This window comes from Bos javanicus, chromosome 19 (genome assembly GCF_032452875.1).
Source record: "Bos javanicus breed banteng chromosome 19, ARS-OSU_banteng_1.0, whole genome shotgun sequence".
Classification (NCBI taxonomy): domain Eukaryota; kingdom Metazoa; phylum Chordata; class Mammalia; order Artiodactyla; family Bovidae; genus Bos; species Bos javanicus.
Genome location: NC_083886.1, coordinates 44,846,431 through 44,864,329, shown reverse-complemented (window position 1 = coordinate 44,864,329; position 17,899 = coordinate 44,846,431). Strand labels below are relative to the sequence as shown.

General features: G+C 43.5%; 1 protein-coding gene across 1 annotated transcript in view; it reads right to left on the bottom strand.

Moving 5' to 3' along the window:
• Window positions 1–276: 276 nt before the first annotated feature.
• DHX8 (DEAH-box helicase 8) overlaps window positions 277–17,899 on the bottom strand; it is a 28,580-nt gene continuing 10,957 nt past the window's right edge. Inside the window, exons 10-23 of the mRNA XM_061391970.1 lie at window positions 17,232–17,329; window positions 16,130–16,277; window positions 14,934–15,115; window positions 13,081–13,275; window positions 12,650–12,835; window positions 12,004–12,214; window positions 11,443–11,624; window positions 9,090–9,230; window positions 5,946–6,101; window positions 3,335–3,472; window positions 2,715–2,843; window positions 2,338–2,534; window positions 1,670–1,849; window positions 277–988 (exon numbers count right to left, since the gene is read on the bottom strand). Of these exons, the coding sequence (XP_061247954.1) occupies window positions 769–988; window positions 1,670–1,849; window positions 2,338–2,534; window positions 2,715–2,843; window positions 3,335–3,472; window positions 5,946–6,101; window positions 9,090–9,230; window positions 11,443–11,624; window positions 12,004–12,214; window positions 12,650–12,835; window positions 13,081–13,275; window positions 14,934–15,115; window positions 16,130–16,277; window positions 17,232–17,329 (2,363 nt within the window). The 3' untranslated portion in view covers window positions 277–768. The remainder of the gene's footprint in view (window positions 989–1,669; window positions 1,850–2,337; window positions 2,535–2,714; window positions 2,844–3,334; window positions 3,473–5,945; window positions 6,102–9,089; window positions 9,231–11,442; window positions 11,625–12,003; window positions 12,215–12,649; window positions 12,836–13,080; window positions 13,276–14,933; window positions 15,116–16,129; window positions 16,278–17,231; window positions 17,330–17,899) is intronic.

Genomic DNA, 17,899 nt, shown 5'->3' with positions numbered 1-17,899 from the left:
TGTATTCAATACACGGCATCTGTAATCACTCAGGCTCCCAGAGCAGAATGCCTGTACAGTGGATGTGGTTAATCACAGTGCTGTCCTCGAAGCTCTGGACCAGTGCTGATGCTGAGAGATAAGACTGGAGGTCTGGGTGTGCATCACCCTTCAGCCCAAAGAGCCTCAGGCTCTGGTTTCAGGGGACTCTCCACTGAAGCCTCAGATAAAAAATCTCCCCACCTTCAGCCCAGGCCAAAAGCCTAAACTTTCAGCTAAAAGCAACAGCTACAGAGAACCATTTTTGTTTCTTTATGAAAATAAATATTTGCAGGAGGTTAAGCAAAAGGACAGGGGCGGGACAGGAGTATGAAGGAGGGGGAGGCCAACACTTTGGGTGAGCTTCATGGCTCCCTCTTCTACAGAGTACCAGCCAGGGCCTCAGGGCCCTCACTGAGTCCACGAAGCAGACGCTTGTGGCTCCCCTTTCCCATCCGAGAGCTGCAGAAGTTTCCCCTTACTTGGGGATGGTGCAGTGTGTACCCCATGTCGGGTGTGAGCCCTGATGGCCCCACCTTGGGGCGGTGGGACCTGGAGGCTCTGATCACAACAGGCGTAAATCCCTGTTTCTGTTACCACCAGGGAAGGAAGGAGAGTCAAGTTTAAGAAATGCCCAGTTGAGATATTCAGCCACCAGACAGCTGTATCCTCAGGACCAGCTTCTCATCAGTAAGAGCAAGGCTGAGCCCTGGCCCAGGGCTGCAGGTCAGGCCAACAGATTCTTGCCTTTCAGCGCCGCCGGAAGGCTCGGGATATTCTCCAGGCATTGGGCTCCTCATAGCGGTTGTACAAGGGTTCCAGCCGTTGCTGCTTCTTCTGCTTGCTTAGCTTGGTCGGGTCAGACACCTTGAAGAAGGCCGGCGCAAACTCCACAAGCCACCGGGGGTCGATGGTGGTGACCTCACGCATGTACTCCTTCGTGGTCAGCACCAGCTCATGATACACCACCCTAAGCGGGGCAGAGAGAGAGCTCAAACCTCCAATATAGGACCTGCTCCATGGGCAAGTCACCCTGGTCCCTAGCGGGCCTCAGCTGAGCTTGCACTTGACCCTCTTCCCTCTCCGACCTGACCCCTGAGGAGACCGGAATCTGTTTATGACAGCCACACCCCAATACTGAGGCGTCTGCACACCTCTCACCACAAGAAAGCTGCCGGTTCCAATGAGTTAAGTGACACAGAGCCAATCACATTCCTTCTCTGGACCTGTTTCCTGCTCTGTGAAGTGTGAGGGTGGTTTTCTGGGCTGTCTCCACAGAACTCCAGGACCCTGAAGAGGACTTGCGAAGCTGCCTCATGGGAATGGGGAAAGCCAAGCAGGCCAGGCTCTATGTCTCCAGCTCTCTTCTGTGGCACAGTGGTTTTAAATCAGTTTTATGTTAAGGTGGGTAAGATTTCAATTTTTTTAAAATACTATTTGAAAAAACAAAAATTTAAGCACCTTACTAGATCTCTGAGATCCTTCCTAGCTCTCACCCCTGTGATTTTACTTCTCTCAACAGGGCCTGATATTGTGTCTAATTCAGGCTTCTGCTGCTCTAGAAACATAGGCGACGTTAGGAAGTGCTGGCTGTGAGTAGGGACACAAACCAAAGGGCCAGCTGATTCCCAAGTTCTCTCCGTCCACCTACCATTCGGGCTGTCTGTTGAAGAGAGCACTGGACGGATGGATGTAGACCACTTGCTGGTCGATCAGTGTCCGGTAACCCTCCTGTGGGTCTTTTTTAGCAGCGTTCCGGAAGAATCCACTGCAGATGGCCTTCTGCACTCGGACTGTGGACTTACCACAGGACACCACATCCAGCTTGTGCCTTGCAAGAGAATAAGTCAAGAGAGGACAAAGATGGGAGACCACCCTGCTTTCTGAGGTTCTATGTTCCAGAATAACAGTACCCAACACCCGCCTCGTGGAGCCCCTGGAGTTGGCACTAGGACCCTCCTTCCAGCCCTAAGTGCACTATAGGGGCAGCTCGACACAGTGGGCAAGATGGATGCCACAAGAGCCAGACGTTTTGCCTGGGTTATAATTCAACCCAACTAATAATGTCACAGATGCTATAAACAAAGAGCATTTTCTACAACTAATATATCATCTTCCTCTTAGGAACTTCCTAAAGTGACTCTCAGCCCCATCCTCACCTGGGAAGGAGTACAACAGAGATGCAAAAGCTGGAGGAAAAGAGTTTTATGTGAGGAGCAAGAGTACAGGTGCCTGCAGCTTCACAGACACATGCAGAGACACATGCACACGGCACGGCATTCAGCAGACTCAACTTGAGCAGAAGCCACCAGGTGTTACCTGTCCATTATGCCCAGCATCTGCTTGCGAATGTCCTGGGCCCGGCGCAGAGAACGAGCCTGGATAAAGTTCTCATAGCACCATGGGTTGGAGAACTTGTTGTTCTTCCAGGAGTTGTACACAGCCAGCAGGGTAAGGTGGTCCCCTTCGGTCTGGTGGAATTTGGCCTTCTTCTGATCTGCAAGGGCTTGTTTATCCTGCAAGCAGTGGGGAGAAGCTCAGTTCCTACCCAAGCTACTGACTGAACACCCAGCAGTGCCGGGACACCCTCCATGGCCCACACTTGATTGTGTGCACATTAAGCACTCGGGTGGCAACAGGCTGATTTTACCCAACTTCGCCTGACCCCTACATGAACACAGGCCTGCACTCCTTACTTTGGGCCTGTAGAAGACGTTCTGCACAGACAGCATGGACACAATGGTCAGCATTTCCTCACTGCAGCCCAGATGCACAGACATGATCAGCATTTTGCACAGCATTGGCTCCAGAGGGAACTCTGCCATCTAGAGGGAGAAGAAGAAACTACAACTGTGACCCTGGGAAAGACCCAGCTGGAGTCGTAGATCAGAGTGGGTAACAGACAGCAGGAAGTTTTTACCCAAGCATGATGATGGGGGGTTGGGGGGAGGCGGGGGAATGCCTCGCTCTATTGGAAGAATTTTTTTTTTAATTTCCCAAATAAATTTCAACAAAATGTATATGACCAAGATTATAACTACTGTTGGGGTAGGTGGGAATTTTATAGACATCTTTTCAAAGGCTAAACTCAATTACATATCATGAGGTAAGATTAGTTGGATAGAATTTCTTTTTCTGTAAAGAAGAAATAGTTTCAACTTAATAGTGGAAAATCCAGGTTAAACACAGGCATGCAGAATTCTAGTCAAAGCTTATCCAGGGCCTCAGAGCTTAATTTTTTATACAGAACAGAAAGAATGGAAGGCTACCCAGGGAATCTTCCCCAAAGCACCAGAGGCTTAGGGCTGTCCCCTACCCTGCGGCCCAGGCGAGTAAGCAGGCCCTCGTCGTCCAGGGCCCCCAGCGTGTACAGCTGCTCCATGGCTGTGATCAAGGTTTCCATTGGCGGGGCATCCATGAAGTCAAAGGACAGCAGGTCATTGATGCCCATGGCCTAGAATAGAAGGGAACAATGTGTAGATGGCAGGGTCAGCCTCACCAGTGCTCACATGGAGGGAGACTACTTGTCACCTTCTTATTTCTTCAACTGCAATTAGGAAGCTACCAGAGAAGCTACCAGAGCGATTAGCAGGAGGGCTGGGTCACACAAACCTCAAGACTGTTAGAAAACACATACTTTCTTGGGAAATATTAAAAAAAATACTCTCAGAATATACAACTCAAGAACCAAAAGACAAAAATTTTAAAATGGGCAAAGGAAGACATGTCTCCAAAGATATATAAAAATGGGAACAAACACAAGAAAAGATGCTCAATATAACCAGTAATTAGGGAAATGCAAATCAAAACCACCATGAAATACCACTTCATACCCACTAGGATGGCGACAGCCATAATTTAAGAAAGAAAATAAGTGTTGGCCAGATATGGAGAAACAGGAATCCTCATACATTGCTGATGGGAATAAAACGGTGTGGCTGCTTGGTGATTCACCAATAAGTTAAACACAGAGTTACCAGGTGATCTAAGAATTCCACTTCTAGGTATACACTCAAAAGAAATGAAAGAAGGGACTCAGGACAAATACTTGTACATTAATGTTCATAGAAACATTACTCACAATAGCTAAAAGGTAGAAACCATCCAAAAGTCCATCAATAGATGAATGGATAAACAAAACACTGTATATACACACAATGGAATATTACTCACCCTTAAAAACAAATGAAATTCTAATACATGCTACAGCATGATGAACCTTGAAAACAACAAGTAAAATAAGCCAGACCAAAAGGACAAATATGTGTGATTCCTTTTATCTGAGGTACCTAGGCTAAGCAGATTCATAGAGACAGAAAATAATTTGGTTACCAGGGGCTGGAGAAGGCAATGGCAACCCACTCCAGTACTCTTGCCTGGAGAATCCCAGGGACGGAGGAGCCTGGTAGGCTGCCATCTATGGGGTCGCACAGAGTCGGACACAACTGAAGCGACTTAGCAGCAGCAGCAGGGGCAGGAGGGAGGGGGAAGGGGATAGTTCAGCTAAATGAGTACAGAGTTTCAATTTGGGATGATCAAAAAGTTCTGGAAACGGATAGTAGTGACAGCTGCTCAACACTGTGAATGTACTAGTGCATGTAGGTAGTGCCACTGAAATAGACGTTTTAAAAGATTACGATGGTAACGTGTTATATATTTTATAATTAAAAAAAAAAGAACAGCTTGCCCTGTCTCCTGCATACATAGTATCTCTTGTGTATCTAGAAAGAGCCCTGTGTGCCATGTTAGGTGGGAGGGATATAAAGAGGACTAAGATAGGGTCTCTGCTCTCAGAGTTCACCATGGTGACACACAAAACCACATGCAATCACCAGCCTGCCACGGAGCAGGCATTTGATACATCTGTTAGCTAATTTTATGAATAAAAGAGACAAATGATACACTATCCAAATGTGTATAAAGGCAGGACCTAAGCTTTCTGTTTCTTTCCCACAGAAGTGATGGTGACCATAAACCCAGCAGGTGTTTAATAACTGCTTACTGTATGAATAAGAACAACAAGGAATTATGTTAGCAATCAGTAAGTGTTGTGCCAAGTGCCTTTACCTGCACTATCTCATTTATCTTCACAGGAGAGACTATTAACAGCTCCCCACTTTGAGAGGAGAATACAGAGCAGAGAGCCGAGCAGGTAAATTTACCAAAGACACACAGCTCAGAGCAGAACTTTGAACCACAGATGCCTCTCTGTTCTCACTTCAGAGACTGGAGCAGGCTTTTTTTTTTTTCTCTGAAGCTCTGTTTTAGCCTTTCGTACAGGGAATGAATAATAAATTACAACAGAACACTGTGCATTAGTAAAGTGCCAGGGCTCCAGGGCAGCACTGGAGTCGGGGGGGCAGCGCTGGGTAGGGGTGCCATCATCTGGGAAATTACTCATGCGGCTCCCCCTGCCAAGAGAGACTGAAGGTTCTCACTGGGGACTGAGAGAGGAAGAGCAGTGATTTAGAATGAAACCCAGCCCCAGGGGGCCAGTCTCAAACCTGTAATAACAGTTGTTCCCTTGCAAAGCTTTTGGATTGGGGGTTTTGCTTCCATTTTAAAAGAATAGAATTGGATGTGAAAGTTAAAGGGTTGAGGGAAGTGAGTTTGTCCACAGTTTGGCACTGGCTCGATTTTTCTAATATCCTGTTAGAAAGATAATGCTCCTAACTAAAATCTTTTATAACCAAATATCCTGCTGGTTATGATGGCAAGAAAAAAAAACATCACAGCACACATGCCAATTTAGCCCCAGACCCGCGGTGGAGAGGCTGTTATCACAGCCATTTGCCTTGTACCCAAAGGGACGGGTTCCATAAGGTTACTGAAGTATTTAACAAGATTCATAAAACCGAGATCCATTCACTAAGGCCATAGAATTGGACTGCTCCACCAGCCCATTCTAACAAGACAGTGATTTCTACCTTGAGCGAGAGCACTGTGCTTGCTAAGTTGGTTCTCTGAATTTCTGGCACGTTGGTGGTCAGCATTTCATCTCGGTAGGCACGTTCTGTGTACAGCCTATAACACTTCCCTGGGCCTGTTCTCCCAGCTCTGCCAGCTCGTTGCTTTGCCTGAGCCTAGAGGGGTGGGAATAAAAGCCACATATCTGTTAAACATTCCTTAATGGCTTCACCCAGCAAATCTGTAGAAAGGGGGGCACTTTGCAATGGGGCAAAACCTAAAATGGGGTTTATTTCACTTCCTCTAGGACTATTTCCAAGAGTTCCTACCACCGCTCTTCATCATCCCCACTCAGGGAACTCTGTTCAAGTGAGGCCAAATATTAATACAAGCAAGTGAATAGAAGAAATACTGTAAAGATCACAGAAATATACCTTCAAACTAGTGTGGCACAACATAAATAAGAAAGCATAAAACCAAATGACAAAACCCACCCTCCACCATAACCAAAAATGTAAGTGAACTGAGTAAATATAATGTAATCACACCAGTGAATGACTCTGCAGCTGTTTTAAAAATCAAGTTTTTGAGATGCTCAATGACAGATGAACAGGTTCACTCATAGAGGTGGAAAAGCAAGTTGCCAAACAATACTAATTTTATTTTTTTAATCCTAATGAAAACATACAAACTATCAGAAATAAAAAACTAGGAAAAAAATACCCTAAAATGTTAACTTTGGCTAACTCTGATGCTAGGCTTGTAGATGAGTTCTATTTAATAAATATCCAATAATGAACATATATTACCTTAATTATCAGGAAAATTAAATATGAACAAAACCCACATACTTACTACACTATTAAAATTGCAATCTAAAATAAACATGAAAAAGGATGGACAAGAAAAAACATCATAAAGAAGACAGTGGTTGGTGGCAATAGGACTATGGGCAATTTTCAAAATAATGTTATATTACTTCTGTACTCAGGGGAGAGGGGTGCTAATTTTTAAAATTAAAAACAATATGTAGGTTAGCCCTAGGTTGCTAGGAAACCAGTGAATAGGAATCTGGAGAGGGCCATTTTCTGACAAAACCATCTGTCTTATAAATAGTATCAGGGTTTACGAATTTCTATGCCAGCTCCAAACCAAAAGATGAGTATGAGAGGTCACTACCCACTCAGAGGGAGGCAGCAATCAGATTCCACAACATTCTACAGATGTTTCTCAAATTACGGAGGGCAGATATAAATAATTTCTCCATCACTGCGAGTTGCATGTATCACCCCCAGAAGAACTGGTACAGAACACACATGCTGGGACCACTGCTGCTGCTGCTGCTGCTGCGTCGCTTCAGTCGTGTCCGACTCTGTGCGACCCCATAGACAGCAGCCCACCAGGCTCCTCCGTCCCTGGGATTCTCCAGGCAAGGACACTGGAGTGGGTTGCCATTTGCTTCTCCAATGCATGAAAAGTGAAAAGTGAAAGGGAAGTCGCTCAGTCGTGTCTGACTCTTTGCAACCCCCTGGAATGCAGCCTACCAGGCTCCTCCATCCATGGGATTTTCCAGGCAAGAGTACTGGAGTGGGGTGCCACTGTCTTCTGCCCAAGTTTAATTTTCTTTTCTTTTAGGGCCACATCCCACAGCAGGCATGGCTTCCCAGGTGGCTCAGTGGGTAATCTGTCTGCAATGCAGGAGACTCAGGAGACATGGGTTCAGGTTGGGAAGATCCCCTTGAGGAGGGCATGGCAACCCACTCTAGTATTCCTGCCTGGAGAATCCCTTGAACAAAGGAGCCTGGTGGGCTACAGTCCATGGGGTCACAAAGAGTCAGACATGACTGAAGCGACTGAGCACATACACATACATGCACGCACGCACTGCAGACATATGGGATCTCAGTTCCCCAAGCAGGGATTGAACCCGTGCCCCCTGCATTAAAAATGCAGTCTTAACCACGACCACCAGGGAACTCCCTGGCCCAGGTTTAAATCCTGGCTCTACCAGCTATGTGACCTTAGGCAAGTCACTTAACCCCTCTGGCCCTCAGTCTCACTTGTGAGATAAGGATAATAACATCTACCACAAAAGATCAACTGAGAATGTAATGAGTTCATGTGTGTGAAAGTACCTGGAACGGTGCCTGGCACGCAGGAAGTACCCTGCAAGTATTAGCTATTATTATTTAAGTTTCAAAATGAAAATAGCCTGATGGAATTATAGATTATGAGAGTAATACATGCCTCTTATATAATATTAAGACAATATATAAAAGTACAGGGAAGAAAATGTGCTTTACCCATCAGCATAGAAACCACGGCAGCACCACTGAGAAAGAACCTTGCCTAACATTTGCCTATACTACGCTTTCAATTGCAGGTACGTTCACATACGCTGTGCACAGGCACATACCATCTATTTTTAAACCAAAACTGGATTATACTACTCATGCTATTTTGTAGCTCATTTTTTTCAAATAATATATCACAGTTATGTGCTTATGTCATTAAATATAGATACACACCACTATGCTAATGTCATATAACATTCTATGGCATGAATTTACCATACTTTATTAAACTACTTCCCTTTCGGAGCTAATTTAGAATTTTCCCAGGTTCCCTCTAATACAAATAATGCTTCATGAACATCCTTTTCCATTACCTTTGGATATGAGTTCAATCATTTCTAACTTTCAGATTTACTTCCAGAAGCAGAACTGTTAGGTTCAAGAAATGAACTTTTAAATTTCAGATACACTGGGGCCAAACTGCCTTCAAAAAGGATGATCAGGATATTCATTTTAAAATATAATTTAGGCAGGAAACTGTTCCATAATTACCAAACAGACACTATCATTTCTTGAATTATTACTATCTCAGATATTTGTGGGTAAGTACAATATTTTTAAAAATAATATTCTTAAGATAATCAAGGGTGCTAATATTAAATTTCTTTTTTTTTAAGTTCCAGTTTTATGGGGTTTTTTAATGTTGAAACACTATTCTGAAGATTAAAAACAAACAACACAAAATCTCCTGTATCTCAACAAAGAAGCCAGTATCTTAAAACAATAAAGTTCAAAATACAAAACCATAAAAAATGTCAGAAAAGTCCTAACCAGGATTTTCAGAAAAGCTGCCAGAAGAAGTTGCCCTACCTGAGAAATAGGAGTCACCACGAGCTGGTCAATCCCTGTCTTAGAATTGTACACCTTCTGCTTCACGAATCCAGGGTCCACCACATAGTAAATGCCATCAATAGTCAGCGATGTCTCCGCAATGTTGGTGGCAATCACGACCTGCAGCCAAGAGGGACATAGTTGGATTGAACTGCCCAGTCTCAGTCCTGAGGTATGAAATGAGACTTCCGAACTCGGACATCTTTCCAAAGAGATTGTGCAGCTCTCTCCCTCCCTCTAGATGGTTAGAGAGCACTTAATCTCTGTTTGGCCCCAAATGGGTGGAAGGAGAGGTGCCTTCATCTTAAGTGTTAGGCTGGGGAGGGAGCAGTACCTGAGAGCAGTGGAATAGGAAAAAGCAATGGCCAATCAAAGCCAATTTCATTTGTGCAAGTGGCTACATCCCTCATTTTCTAGATCCAATGCTGATTACTACAATTTTAATTTTCTAGCACCCTGGGAAAGCAGAGATTTCCTGGTATCACATGTGCCAGTGCAAAATGAGATTTTCCTTCCCCCACAGGGACATCTGTACTACAAAATGAGCTGTTTGTGTATGTGGAACAAGGGGGAGACTCTTTTTTTCTGATCATAAAATGAACCACGAGGCAGCAGAGGAATTTCACGATCTGTGTGTAAAAAGCAGCACATGTGATCTGGATTATTGGTCTCAGCCTGGTACTGCCACTCTTCTTCCACCCAGAGGTTCAGACAATAAAACACAACTGCTTGGAAAAATCATTGCCAGGAGGCACCAGAACATCTCACCTCATGCCAGCATTTTACTGGCCCTGAAAGGCTTCTACCTGCCAGAGAACTCCCCCGTGGAGAGCAGCACAATCACCAGGAACAGAGAAGGAGTCACCGTTTTCCTCTCAAATCTGCTCCTCTTCATTTACCTCCTCAGCACCATCTTCCATCTAGCAGTCCAAGCCAGAAACCTGGTAGTCATTCCTGACTTCTCCCCACTGCCCTTCCCTAAATCTCCAGGCGCCCACTATGTCTTGACCGTTCTAACTCTTCAATGTTATTCAGATCCATCTGTCTTCCAGATGGTTACTAGATTCATTCTGGTGATCATCTTATAATGTATGCAAATGTCAAATCACTTTGTAGTGCCCCTGAAACTAACATAATGTTGTACATCAACTGTATTTCAATTAAAAAAGAAAATCCATCTGTCTTCCATTCCTAGGTATGTACCCAAGAGAAAAGAAAACATATGTCCACACAAAACTTGTAAACAAATGTTCGCAGCAGCGTTATTCATAATAGCTAAAAGGTGGAAACAATCCAAATGTCCATCAACTGATGAATGGATAAACAAAATGTGGTACATTCTGTTCTACAACAGAGTATTCTTTAACAGCAAAAAGAAATGAAGTGCTTATACATGGTACAACATGGATGAATCTTGAAAACACACTAAGTGAAAGAAGCTAGCCCCCAAGGACCACAAATTATAATGATTCCATTTATATGACATGTCCAGAACAGGTGAATCCAGAGACAGAAAGTGGTTCCCAGGGGCTGAGCAGAGGGGTGAATGGGGGATGATTTCTAAACGGTCTCTTTTGGGGATGATAAGATTGTTCTAAAAATTAAGTTGTAGTGATTAATGGTTAGTGATGAATGATTAATAACGGTAATTCATGGCTGCACAATTCTGTGAATATACTAAAAAAATTCTGTGACTATACTAACATGTACTGAATGTTATGCTTTAAAGGGGTAATTGTTTGGTATGTAAATTATATATCTCAATAAAGCTATTACTGTAAAATCCATCTGTCTCCTTTCCCACTGTCTCACACATACTCACAGTCAATTCCAGCTGCTAGAACTACACATCTCCCTGAAAACCCTCAAAGCTCTTGGCTAGGAGGGCCTGTTCTGCCGACTTGGAATGCATGTTGTCCTGCCCGTCTCGTCTAGGTGAACACCCACATGTTCTTCAGGACTGGCTTAGATCCTAACTTCCAGTAAGAACACTGGGTTGGGTGCTCCCCCTCTGGGGACCCAGCACACCAGTAGCACTGTCACCCTCTATGGTAAAAGCCTGTCTACTGGTGGATGTTACACAGCAGACAGAAGCCTGTCCTCAGATGGGAGCCCTGTGTCTACCCCAAAGTCTGGGAAATGCTCAAAAAACGACCTGTCAAATGAAAGCAAAGGGAGGAAGAGCAGGGATCACATACAAGACCCCATTCCTTCAAACTGGTTGGACTACTTCCTAAAATATAATACACAAGACTCACATGCACCATAAGCAATCCCCATCAGCAACAGTTGCATACACCACATGGTTTCAGAACACAAGCGCCTGTGTTACCTTTCTGCTGCCAGGTGGAGCTGGGTCAAAGATTCGGGTCTGCATCTCACTGGGGAGAGCAGAGTACACTGGGAGGATAATCAGCTCTGGAACATCAGGTCCCAGGGATTTCATTCTTTCATACAGGATCTCGCAAGCAGTATCGATCTCTTCCTGACCAGTCAGGAAGACCAGGATATCACCTAAGAGGAGAACAGGAGCATGAATTGACTTCCTCGGTGTGTGTTCTATACAAAGGCCACACTGACATTCACAGAACTCCAAAAGGTGGAAAACACTCTCATATTCTGATCTCTAACAAATTAAGAGGTTTTCCTCTATCCATGTTTATTATGTTTGTTGTTTGGTTTTTTAAATTTTTAAAAAATTTGTGTCTATGTTTCAACAGATACATTTATACCCTGCATACTATTATTTATATTTTCATCACCACCACTTCAAACATGCAAACCTGAGACCTATAGACCAACCACTATTTAAAAGGCATTTTTTAAAAAAATGAGCAAAAATACCCACATCGGGACTTTTGGCCTAAGAGGAAAAATGCTCTTCTCCCCCTACCTGGTGGTTCTGTTAAGTGGATCTGCATGACCGTGATCAAGCTAGCATCTAGATAATCGGTTTCAGGTTCCTTTGTGTACAATATTTCCACTGGGTATGTTCGACCTGGGATGGTAAAGATGGGAGCTTCATAGAAGTACTGAGAAAACTTCACAGCATCCAACGTGGCTGAGGTGACAATCAGTTTCATGTCCTGCCGTTTCTGAACCGTCTAAAGGGAAATGCAAAGCAGCTTACTAAAAATGACTGCCCAAAAAAGGCACAGGTACTCAAATCCAATTCCCAGGCTTTCCTGGTGGTCTAATGGTTAGGAATCCTCCTGCCAATGCAGGAGAAATGGGTTCAATCCCTGGTCCGGGAAGATCCCACGTGCCGTGGAGCAACTAAGCCCATGCGCCACAACCCCTGAGCCCATGTGCACAAGGACTAGAGCCCATGCTCCACCAAGAGGGGCCACTGCAGTGAGAAGCCCCGCACCACAACTAGAGAGCAGCCCCTGCTCTCTGCAATTTGAGAAAGCCCGCATGCAGCAACAAAGACCCTGCACAGCTAAAAAGAAATGATAAAGTAAGCAAATCTTAAAAAAGAACATTCCCAGAATTCAGTTCCCAACAGGCAGAAGGGTCACTGAAGAGCACCTAGTTACCTTTTTCAGCAATCCAAAGAGCACATCAGTGTGAATTGTTCTCTCGTGCGCCTCGTCCAACATGATGATTGCATACTGAGTGAGGTCGGGGTCGATCAGGCATTCTCGGAGCAACATCCCATCTGTCATGTACTTGATGACTGTTTCGGGGCTGGTGCAGTCCTCAAATCGAATGGTGTAGCCCACCTAAAGCAGAACAGAAGTGGAAAACCTTAGACACAAACCTCTCCTTTTTGCCATCTTCACTCATGATTTCAGCCCAGACTATTACCCGTAATCTTAGTAAATAGAATTTGACCAAGATGTACAGTGATTCCCTCAAAGTAAAATCTGATCCTGAACAGATCTGATGAACATGAGAAACTCTCTCTCTCAGAAGAAACCTGTAAAAAGGTAGTATTATTCCCAGAACAGCATCATCACCCACTCACCTCTTGGCCTAAGCAACAACCGAACTCCTCTGACACTCTCTTGGCCACAGACATGGCCGCTACTCTTCTAGGCTGGGTACATCCAATCTTGCCCCTGGAAGTGTAGCCCGCCTCCGCCAGGTACTGGGTGATCTGCGTGGTCTTCCCAGACCCGGTCTCTCCAATAACAATTAGGATCTGGTTGTCATGGACAGCCTGAAAGCAACCAAATGTAAGGTCATTAAAATCTGCCACACATTACTCAGGAGTAAAATAATTAAGTTCTAACATTAAAGGAGAAAAGGGGGAAACAGTGGTGCACATATGTAAGATGACAACCAGGGTTTAAATTTTTAAGTACGCATAGAAAAAAATAATGGTGATTTTCTATGGGTGATGCTCTTTTTCAACTTAGTAGGTAAAAGAATCTGCCTGCAATGCAGGAGATGTGGGTCAGGAAGATCCCTTGGAGAAGGGAATGGCTACCCACTCCAGTATTCTTGCCTGGAAAATTCCATGGACAGAGGAGCCTGGTAGGCTACAGTCCATGGGGTCACAAAGTGTCAGACACGACTGAGTAACTAACACTTTCACTTTCAACACTTCCCCAGATGGCTCAGTGGTATAGAATCTGCCTGCCAATGCAGGAGATGCGGTTTGATCCCTGCGTCAGGAAGATCCCCTGCAGAAAGGAATGGCACCCACTTCAGTATTCTTGCCTGGGAAATCTGACAGACCGTGGAGCCTAGAAGGCTGCACTCCATGAGGTCACAAAAAGAGTCGGACATGACTTAGCAACCGAGCATACATGCACGCATAACAAATTAAAACTTTAAACTTTTAAATTTATTTACATTTTTGGATGCTCCAAGAAGCATGCAGGATCTCAGTTCCCCAACCAGGGATAATAAGACTTGGGCCCCCTGCAGTGAAAGCATGGAGTCCTAACCACTGAATCACCAGAGAATTTCATGAGTATTCTTTTTTTCTTTAAACTGACTCAATTATTTAAAAATGTATTGTTTTCCTTAAACTCATAAAAATACAAAGATGCTAAAAGCATCAACTATCCAGCTCACCCTGATATTTTATATACATATATGTATGTTTTTTCAAGCATTATATGCACATGATTAAAGAATTCAGTAGCAAATAAACACAGTTCCTTTCTACTGTCATTCTCAAATCTCCAGTACCTTACCCCCTAAAGTCACTTGATTTCTACACTGTTTATAATAGCAAAGGATTGCCATCAACCTACATGTCTATTAACACAGGACTAGTTAAATAAGCCACAGTACACCCACATAACAAAGCCCTAAAAAAAAGATAGGGAACAATGCTGAGCTGTGTCACTGAGGGGAAAAAGCAAAATACAGAACAGTATATATAATATGCTGCCATCTAGAAACACACATGGTTCATATAAAACGTATGACACCTGTGTGTGTATGTACATATGTGTATTTGTACTTGTATGTATAAGAGATCATTGAAAGGATTTGCTGGAAACTAATAAAGTATGTTCCCTCAGGAAGGTTTCATGACCTTAAATCAGATAGCAAGAAAATAGAAATAAGTACCTGAAGTAAAGACTTGCCTCAATGGGAAGTCAAGCATCCTCATTTTTCTTACTCAACACAATACTCTGCCCACTTGTGATTGCTCCAGGGGTCCCCAATTCAAATAGATTTATTTCCTCATAGAAAAAAATATGTAGACTAATATATATGTGTTTTTTTTAAGTAGTTGGAAATTTTTTTTTCCTATTCCCTTCAGAAAAGCCACTTCAAATGCACTGATTTCAATTAAGACATGTCATTTTTAGAAAACACCCTGATTTCTGCACCAACATGTCATCAAGAGTTTCTCACCTGGACCAGCTGCTCCTTCAGCTTGTAGATGGGGAGGCTCTCCCTTTGTTCAATGATTGACATCTGGGTCTTTTTTCCATATGAAGCTTTGTTGCCCCCAAAGGCATGCTTCTTCCACTCGGGAATGTCATTGGGCATCATCCCAATACCCCTCATGTTGGCAGCAATCTGTCTGCCTTCCGCTGCGAAGGAAAACAGGCGACTTCTTATCAACCTCACTGTCCTTTCCCAACCCTCAACAGATCACATTTCTCCAGTACATTCCTCTTCTCTGCATCCTGTCTTTAAGCCATCATCTTTCCTCTGAACTATTACAAAAGCCTCCTAATTCACCACATGTGTTTACTCTTTACCCAGCCAATCCATTCTGCAGGGTAACCTCAATAATCCTTTGGAAATTCCATTCTGATCTTGCCACTCCCCCACTTAGAACTTTGCACCATTTCCCAGTGAACACCAGGACTGAGCCCCAATTCCTAATGCCATCTACAAAATCCTGGCGGCCACATCTCACCCCTGCCCCCGTGAACTTCACCCATCACTCTGTTACAGCCACACAGGTTTTCTTTCCAACATCACAGCCTCAGCACAGGCTATTCCTCAGCCTGGAACATACTCCCCAACCCCCATGTCATCCCCATGGACAGACTAAATCCTATTTACCCTTCAGGCCTTTGTCTTTCCAGGAAAGTGACCCACAATAGCCAACCACACCTCTACTTCTTATCTAGCATTGGTTTGTGATTTAACTAATTAGTTATTTGGTAATTATCCGGTTAATATCCATCTTCCCCACCAAACTATAAACCTCGTAAGAGCAGGGACCATGTCTCTCTTCTTCACAGCTGTATCCCCACCTACTTAACACAAACAGTATTTGTTATGACTGTATCCAACAGTCAGTTAATATTTACTACACAAAGAATTATATGAAAAGAGAAGTTTCAGAGCTATATTATCTTTAGAATAAAAATTTTTAAGTTATTCAAAAGAAAACAGCCATCTAATGATTTGACCACAGTTACAAAAACATTAAAAAAAAAACAAAAAAAACATGCTCTAACTGAAGGGAAAAACTGAATCACCCAAGTCAAGGCTAAATCTTCAGTTACGTGATGGCAGTGTCCTCTCCCTATATATTTGAAGGTTCAGATTATTTTTTAAGTCCACATACCCACCCACCCCCAGAGTCCTACCATCAGGCAGAGGATCAACCCAATGTTTGTTGAGTCCCATGGGAATAGAATCCATCTCGGCTTCCCGCTGTGCTTGCTTAAGTTCCCGCCTTTCTTTGGCCAAGGCACTCTGCATCATTGCTGCTTGGGAGAGGGAGCCATCTGGATTCTAGTGCAACAGAGGACAATGCAACAGGAGAATGGGATCTCAGCATGCACTGAATATCCAGGAAATAAAATGTAGTTGTTAAGCCACTCAAATCTAAAAAAGAGACTCACCCAGAAGAAACTTCATATTAACATATTAGACTTCATGAAAGAAGTGGATCAACTGTACCATATTCAAAGAACATGAACAAGAACAGTGATAAATCACTGAAAGAATTGGGGATTTCTGGCTTGAAGATGAGAACCCCAAGAGAAAAGCCATATTCTTGTGTATGATCCTGAGAACTAAAATTAAGACTAATGTAGATGCCTCAATAAGACATATTTAGTTCTATCTAAAGAAGTCTACTGATCAGATCTATCTGGGGATGCAATGGGTCTCCTCAAGAGCTGGTGAGTTCCCTGTCACCAACACTGTCAAGCAGACATGAGAAGACCATGTGAGATGAACTGCAGAGGATATATGGTTGGATTATAAGCAACAGTTGGACCTTTAAGATACCTTCTTCCAAACCCCAAATTTTATCATAACAATTCCATGAATTCTCTTCACAGCTCTACCCTATACAACATCTAGTGCTATAGCTTTCTACTGGGAACCCCAATTGGTCAAGTGATCCATTAACAATTGCCCTTGAACCGGTAAGGTGATGACTCAAGCCCTAAAGCCTGGACAAAGGCAGTGATGATAGATCCAGCACTTGTATTTATCTCTGCTTCCTCCCAAAACACATTAAAATGAGACTGTAAGAATTTAAAAGGCAAAAACAACGAAGTCAAGTCAATCTTCCTCTATATAAAAAACATTCTAGACCCCAACCAACAGTCACTACTGCCTCCTGTGGCCTGAGTTCTGCTTACTCAGATCTAGTAACCTGCTCTGAAAAACTGAACCGTTACTTTAGGAAAAGCAGTTCACTTGCCACATCCAGGTTAGAGTCCCAGTGTTTCTCACCTTAACGATTTTGATAGGGCTCATGTCCATGCTTTGTTTGGTGTGCCCTCTCAGGAATGGAGGCTCTTCCTCAACCAGCTCAATCTCAAGGTCCTCATCTGGAAATCCCCCAAAAGAAGAATTAGCCAGAAACAAAAGACATAAACGACGAATCGTTCTCACATAAATCATTAATTTCCACAGGCATCAGCAATCTTTATCAAAGATAGCTCCCAAGGTCAAAACTCTAATGTGGGTGACTGTCTACCCTGCCCACCTGCCATTTCGAAGGCATTTGTGCTCCTGCCTAAGAACGGATCAGAGCTTCTTTCAAAAGAAGTTAAGCCCGTGGAAAAGTGTTGTCTGATATTTTAAATGGTACTAAAGCATTTGCCATTCACTTCATGTGGAATAACAGCTCTTAGCCCAGAACAGATGGGGGGTTGGGGGGAGTTTAGTTGGATAACATCAAATGTTGGCAAGGATGTAGAGCAACAGAAACTCACTCACACTTATAGTAGTAGTGTAAATTAGTACAAAAACTTTAGGAAACAATGGGGACTGCCTGGTAAACTTGAACACACACATGTCCTGCTATCTAGTAATTCTCCTCCTACATATTCAGGAAAAAGAGACAGTCTTGCACACGTGCATTAAGAGACAAGTACAGGAATTTCATAATAGAACTT